General features: G+C 40.2%; 1 protein-coding gene across 1 annotated transcript in view; it reads left to right on the top strand.

Moving 5' to 3' along the window:
* Positions 1-7,362, top strand: part of SCARB2 (scavenger receptor class B member 2) — a 41,250-nt gene extending 33,888 nt beyond the window's left edge. The window contains exons 9-12 of the mRNA XM_018553282.1: positions 2,617-2,690; positions 3,906-3,957; positions 5,464-5,622; positions 7,045-7,362. Of these exons, the coding sequence (XP_018408784.1) occupies positions 2,617-2,690; positions 3,906-3,957; positions 5,464-5,622; positions 7,045-7,086 (327 nt within the window). The 3' untranslated portion in view covers positions 7,087-7,362. The remainder of the gene's footprint in view (positions 1-2,616; positions 2,691-3,905; positions 3,958-5,463; positions 5,623-7,044) is intronic.
* The last annotated feature ends 338 nt before the right edge of the window (positions 7,363-7,700 follow it).

The following is a 7,700-nucleotide window of genomic DNA, read 5'->3' as shown; positions in this document are numbered from 1 at the left end:
AGGGGGGGTGGATTTTTTGCCCCCCCCCCCCCGAAAAGCGATCCACAGTGGGACGCTTTTTTAGGGGGCAGTAGAGCCGCAGCTTCCAAGCATTCAGTAGGCAATACTGCTTTCTAGCATTGTCTGTCTTTCTTTTTTTTTCCAAGAGGGATTTTACATGCAACTATGGCTGCAAGTAACGATTATTTTCATCTTTTAGTTGGCCGATTCATTTTTCGAATTTAATCAGATTAAAAAAAAATACGATCTTTTTTTTAAAAGAAAATACAGAAATGCAATGTTACAAGCATAAAGTTTACTTCAGAATAAAACTGCACATTTTTTGCAATCGCACCGCACCTTTCAGCATATAACTAGACTTTTTTTAAAAATAACACACCAAAATTTTTCAAAAAATATAATTATAAATACTATTTTATATATGTATAAAAATATAAATATAAAAGCCCATCAGTCATCAGTTTAGAGTTAGCCATGAATATTAGCCGGAGAATTATTGCTCTCACGTGGCTATCACTGACATGCGCAGGACAATCATCATTTTCATACGTAAGTGTATCTGACTTGTGTTTCCATTAGTATGAGCGCGTTCGTGGGGTCAGAAAACTTTAATGTTTTATTTTTTGGGGGTATTTTTTATTTAACTTTCTTTTTTCTTTTTACTTCATTGCTATCACATGGGAGGCTCTCAAGACCCCTATGTGATAGCACATTAGAAATGACAGGCTCTCTTTAAGGTGACATTAAGGGTCTATTAGACCCCTAGTGTCACCTCCTAACTTCAATAGTTTTAGTTGGGGAATGACAGCTGCCTACTAAGACAGCTGAATGTACACACAGCAGGCAGTGGCTTGGTGCATTAGCCAACCTGCTATTGGCTGTTTCAAATTGCTGGCTTTTGCACCCACACACTGCCTGCTGTCAATCAGCAGAGGAGGGAATGTTCTCATTCAGGTCCTCCTCTGCTGATATGACAGTTGGATGGGAGCGAGCCATTAGAGGGGGCATGGAGGAGTGGGAATGAGCAGCGTGGACACTGAGAGGAGCAGCGGGAACGAGCAGCGGTGACATGGAGATGAGCAGTGTGAACAAACAGAAGGGACGCGGGGAGGAGCAGCAGGGTCGACCAGTAGGGACACAGAGTAACAGCGGAGGCACTGGGGCAGAAGTGGAGGCAACAGGGAATTGCAGAGGCACAGCGCTCTCTCCTCCCCACTGGGCGCCAGCTGAAGATACAGACTGCAGCATATAGGGGCTCCCAGCAAGGAGGAGACCAGGGAAGCAGAGCAGCGGCAGGAGAGTGAGTTTTGGAGCTCTCCTCACTGCTGAGCACTGGCTGCAGGGGTCTGTGTCCCCTCCCATCACCGAGAGTCCGGTGTCCGGTGAAACGAGTAATCAAACAATCAACTAATTGATAATGAGAATTGTTGACAAAGATTCTCAACATCGATTTAAGTCGATAAGTTGTTGTAGTTCTAAGGGCTCAGTCACACTAGATGCAGTGCGTTCCGGCCCTAATTTTGCCGGATGCACAGGTTTTGCGAGGCGAATTGCGGCCAGCTCACTTTTTAGTGCAGTAGGAGGGGGCGTGGCGGGCCGCTCGGGATCGCAAGGCACATTGTGCCTGGGGTCGGAAACCTGTGCGATGCGATCAAAATCCGGCACAGGGCCGGAACGCAAGCACAATGTGCCTTGCGATCCCGTGCCACGGATCGCATTGCGGCCGGAGGGCGTGGCTACGGCGCCATTCACTGGTCATTGTGCAGAAGTATTTTTCTTCTTACTGACACTTATTTTAACACCAACTGCACTTTACAAACTACTTGTAACATCTCTGTGCTGGGAGATGGGACAATGAATAAAGAGGCACCTTTTGTCTATCCCAAGGACATGTTTGCACCAAGTGCCTGTAGTGCTGAGAGCTTTGATTGCCCAGGACAATGGCCACGTAGCAGGCAATATTTTGAAGAGTATGTAAACCATAGCAATAAACTTCTCTTATTTGCTCTCTTTTGGTCTGCTGAATATACCGTTGAACATTTTTTGTTATATCTGCAATAAGTGTAAATAAAAATAAGACCTGTTGATTTTGCCAGATATGTTAGCTGATACCTTCCTGTGATCTCTGGCTGTGCACAAGGAGAGGTTATAGAGATGAGGAATGAGGGGGAAGATGAGAAGAGGTCTGTGTTCTTTGTGATGCGTCATAAATAAACGCATTGCAAACACTTGCTTTGAAAGATAGAGCCAAAATTACACTGAGTGGAATTTATCAAAACTGGAGCAGACAAAATCTGAAGCAGTTGCCCATAGCAACCAATCAACATCTCTCTTCAGTTTGCTCGGGTAAGATTTGAAAATGAGACAGAGAAACTGATTGGCTGCAGTGCAAATCTGCTCCAGATTTGATAAATTCCCCCACTGTGTTCTCATATCAAAGAGGATGGAAGGAGCACAGTAAATTTCTGGTGCATCAGCAGTTATTTTTTCTGTATTTGCAGTGTGTTTTAAGGGAAAAACATGAATAAAGGTTCATGTATTCCAGAGACATACATTTTTTTTATCCTTGACATATGCTTTAACATTGTGTCTAATGATGTTCCCCTTATCTTTCAGCTTACTGGAATATTACTGAGAGCTGCCAAGAGAATGCAAGTCAATGTCCATGTAAGACAAATTCCTACATTTAGGTAAGTATCTACACTGTATACAAAAGAAGGACAAAATGAAAGACAAGGGCATTGGTTTTTCCTTTTTTTTTTTATCAAAGTTTTTTATACACAGTTTGAAATACAGATATGGAATTGCTGCTTCTTTATTATTTAGTCACAGGCTGGGAAAGGAGAACACAGATTAAAGTGCACATGTTATTTTCTTAGAGACCCAGTGCACCCACTTCTTCTTTTTTTTTTTTTAGCAATGGTTACATGTCAGCAAGCTCATTTAGGACTTGTTCAGATGCAGGGTATGATTCTTCTATAGAGAGAAGATCAAACTCCTCCTCCAGATTGTGTCATTTTTTAATTATCCACCCACGCGCACACTGTACAGCCCCTTACCCAAGTCACCCAACTACCTCAGAAAGTTGCATCTAGAGGAAGTTGCTGAGCTTTAAAGATGCAAATAATAGGGATGATGCATCTTGTATGTGTACTTACTGTACGTATGAGTTTATACTTCCTACCATGGGATGTAAGGATTTCCAATACTCGCTGTCACTTCTTTGATTTTTATAATTCACCAGAATAAAACCTAGTGCCTTATCATACAAGCAAAATAAACTGAAACTGCCCAAAACTACCATACACAAACTGTGACATATACAGGTGAAACTCGAATAATTAGAATATCGTGCAAAAGTAATGACAGTAATTGCTGCAAAAGGGGCCCAAACCAAGTACTGAGTACATATGCATGCTTGTACTTTTCAGAGGTCCGATATTGTTCTATGTACAATCCTTGTTTTATTGATTGCATGTAATAATCTACTTTTTTGAGGTTGTGGATTTGGGGTTCTTGGGGTTTTCATGAGCTGTAAGCCATAATCACCACAATTATGACAAATCACGGCTTGAACTATCTTGCTTTGCATGTAATGAGTCTATCTCATATATTAGTTTCACCTTTTAAGTTGCATTAGTGAAATAAATGAACTTTGCACGATATTCTAATTATTCAAGTTTCACCTGTAGGCCGAACTAGTAATACTTTGCTAATGTTTTTGTAAACCCAGGAAAAGGAAAGGGTTATTTTCAGTAGACAATCAGTGCTTCTTTTCAGATGCAGCTTTTAATGCAAATATACAATTACACCAGGTAGAATACACATTGTAAAATCCAGAAAAGTGAGATGTACTGTATTATAGGCATTGAACCTTACTAACAGATTGTTTTCTTTATTTCTAGCACTACAAAAAACATACAGACTCTCTACTTCCCAGTAATGCACCTCAGTGAGGTAAGAATGTCTTTTTTTATATTGTCTTTTGTATTTTACACTCTTCTTATTTGTGTTATTTCTGCCAACACTAACTTCTAAAGAGGCACTAAAGTGGACCTTACATCAAAATGCAAAGTCCAGTTATACGTAAACCCCATCACCTAGGGGAGGGTTACGTCACTGCCCTTCTGTATCCTGGGTCCTGGGTAAGTTGAGAAGATGCTCTTGCACTGTTCTGGAGCATCTTCTTGTGAGGTTTGTCTTCCTTCGCTTTTTATATACTACATGTTCATATACAGTATATTTAACCTATGTAAACACCTTATAGCTACGTGGAATTAAAAATAATCTATTATCTATTCCTTTTCCTCCCAACATCACCACTCACCATCCTTGCCTTTGTACTGGAGCTAGATCTCCTATTTGCTTTTGTTCCTTCCTCCTGAATATATAGAAATTGGCACTAGTCTCAGACCACATTGTGATAGGCCTCATTTGTGGCTTGTACAGAGGGCAACACAATAGATTTGTGTTTTGTAAATGTGATATTTTTTTAGGATGCTATTAATTGGATATTTACATTTAAAAAAAATCTAGCTTCATTTTGGATTAACAGGCACTGTTCAGGCAGCCAGGGAGGGATGTGTGTCAGTTGTAGGTGCGGTGGCTTGGTCTGATGTGCGGGGCTGATGTGGCCATGGAGGAATATCTGTTATCTGAGGGATTGTATTGGTGAAGCAACTGGAGGGGATAGGGAGGCTAGAGTGAGAGGACTGTCAGGGTTTGAGACAGGAGTGTGAGCTGGCTGGGATGGCTGTAAGCAGGAGGGGTGAGATGCTCTCTGTTATCTCCTCATCCAAGACTTAAACTCTTTTCTGAAGTAGCCCTCAGCTATCCTTTACTTGGTAATTTGTGGCCCTCTTCCTGCACTCACTTCCAACCTGAACTGAGCAGTGTTTCCATGGAAAGCATAAGAACACATCCATCGGCACAACTGTACCTCGTCTACTTGCCTGCATTTTTACTGAGCTCAGCTTTGCCCCTAACCACTACTTGCCACTTACAGAGGTAGGCCCTGCACCCCTGTATCTTGAAGCCCCTTGTACCCCACTCCATCTTGATAGCACCCGTGGTGAGCTCACTACTACATGGCCCCAGGCAGGATCAACCAAATCACTGAAGATCACCAACACTTTGGGAATATGCCGGTCACTGAAATCTGGGTGGGTGGTGCATATATGTTGTTCTTCGGGACCTGGCAAAGATGAGGAGGGTGAACACTGTATGTGTGCGTACTTGGTGATAATGAGGGAGAACCCTTTCTGGAGCACAGAAGGCCGCTCAGCGTGTGTCAGACAGGCCATGTGTTGGGCACCACTAACTAAAAGTGTAAATGTGGGCAAAGTCCAAGAAAAACATAATCCACATATCTCTCCAATATATGGACATTCTTCCATGTTGTGTCATTTTATTCTGGAATGTGTTTTGTTGCTGTAATTACATCTGTGCGACATTCTATTACAGACAGCTCTCATTGATGATGAGTCTTCTGAAAAACTTAGGACCGTTCTATTGAAAGCCAGATTGGTAGCCAATATTCCCTTCATCATTATGGGACTAGGCATTTTGCTTGGAATTATATATATCATAATGATATGCCGTCCGCATAGAACAATGGAAGAGGTAGGTGTATGTATAAAGTGAAAAATATATTGTGTATTTTTTTATTTCATTGCATAAATTACATTTTATTGCCCATTTATTACTAAGATGTTAAAAGTAGTATAGCACATTTAAAGTGTAAGTCCAGCCAAAACTTTTTGTTTTGCTTTCAAAGTACTAGGAAAGCATTAGAACTCCAGTCTGGTTTTTTTACTGCTATCTACTGTGAAGGTCACAACAGACTCACCAGACAGGAAGTGGGGGTAACTCTGCAACAGGGGGAGACCGAAACAAAAAGCTGAGTTCTACTTTACTAAAAAAAAAAAAAAATGTATTTCTGTCTAAGAAAGAGTTGACCATTTTGCTATCCTAGCTTGGCCTTTTGTATTGAATGTCCTCTTTGAGATTCCCAACACTTTCCTAATCATGCTGATTGCAATTTTGCAATTTTCACATTGTGGTTGTTCTAGTTAAAACATGTCAAATAAATTGATAAAAACTAGGTTGTTGTGTCTGGCCCTAACAATCATTTGTAGGTGGGCCCCCCTCAGCAATCCACTTTCCTACGCTCTGATCTCTCACGACACAGGACCACCTTACCATAACCTTACCTACATTGAGGTGGTGCCCTGGTACCATTTGCTTGTAATTGTTCATTATTGAATTGAAATTGAATTATTATCTTTTGATTCTATGTACACATCTCTTTCCTTACAATCTGCTTTTTTGTACATAATGTTCTGTGTCCTGGCTGCACATGTATAAACTACAATCCTAATAAACATTTATTAAACAAAAAAAGATTTGAAAAGTGGAATGTTAAAGCTGAACTCTGGGCACAAAATGTTTCATCTAAATATATTCCGCAATATCACAAAGGATGTACTGTAAATCTACCTTGTGTGCACCAAATGCCTTTGGAAAACTAGATGTTACATGTGAAAATAGCTATGACATCATCACTGTGCTACACGTGGAATATTCCGAGAGCAGAGCTTTAAGAGGGGACTCAGCAGGCTCCACCCACTACAGACTGTCTCCTGGAGGGGCGGATACAAGACCAGTCACCCTGCATAAGGAGAGAGCGCAGCAGTGACTGGTCTTTATTACAAGAAGCTCCTGCACAGAGGCAAACACACACACACTGGATTACTGCACATATCTGGAAGAAATACACAAAGCAGACCAAGATTCAAGTAATAATACACATGCCTATTTTATTTACTCAATGTTTGCTTCACCCAGAGTTCAGCTTTAAATTCCTTATAAAGTCATTCTCATCTATTGCTTCTGTAAAGTTAACATTTTATCAATATTTTCTAACAGACACATGCTAGTGTACAAATATATCATATAACTTCAGTCTCCATGTCATATAACTGCCCATGCATCTCCATATTGCTATGTAATGGATTTGTTTTAACACATCTGTTCTTTGTTTAGGGGACGGAAGACGAAAGTGGGCCTCTATTAAGAACATCCTAATTCATTAATGTTGTCACATAAAGGAAAAAAAAACTATGCAAAATGCTTACTGATTCCTCACAATGGTATGTGGATTAGAGAAGATTTGAAAGGAGCAGAGACAGGCCTGAAGATGCTGTGCAGTAGACTGGACACATGAAGAAGCACAGTACCCTACAATACTGTTTTACCACTGAGATGAAATAACAAGCACATTTTAATTTATTCTACTCCTTACTTTTCCATTATGGACTTTCACATTTGCTATAACTTTTGTGTATAATTTGTGCAATGACTTTACTGATGAAACAGATTACAATGATAAGAGGACAACACCTTGCTTAATCATGAGGTTTGTATTTTCAGAACAATGGATTTTCCAGGTTAATTTAACATACTGTATATTAGCAGCAAGGCCTTGGTTCCAATTTGTGTATTGCATGTAACTATGAGAATCAACAGTATTTAACGTGACTTCCAACAGAATAATAATTGTAGGAATGAGCAATGATTGTGTACAAAATAATTTATAACAACCTAAGAAATCATTTTCTGAAATTTTTTGGTTGATATGGGTTTTTGTCTTTTACACAACATTGCTGCACTTTGCATTGCCTTATAAAATCAGTCTAAAT

The sequence above is a fragment of the Nanorana parkeri genome, unplaced genomic scaffold (genome assembly GCF_000935625.1).
Source record: "Nanorana parkeri isolate BGI_ZX_2015 unplaced genomic scaffold, ASM93562v1 scaffold115, whole genome shotgun sequence".
In the NCBI taxonomy this organism is placed as follows: domain Eukaryota; kingdom Metazoa; phylum Chordata; class Amphibia; order Anura; family Dicroglossidae; genus Nanorana; species Nanorana parkeri.
The sequence above is the reverse complement of the archived record's forward strand: the minus strand, read 5'-3'. Positions and strand labels throughout refer to the sequence as shown.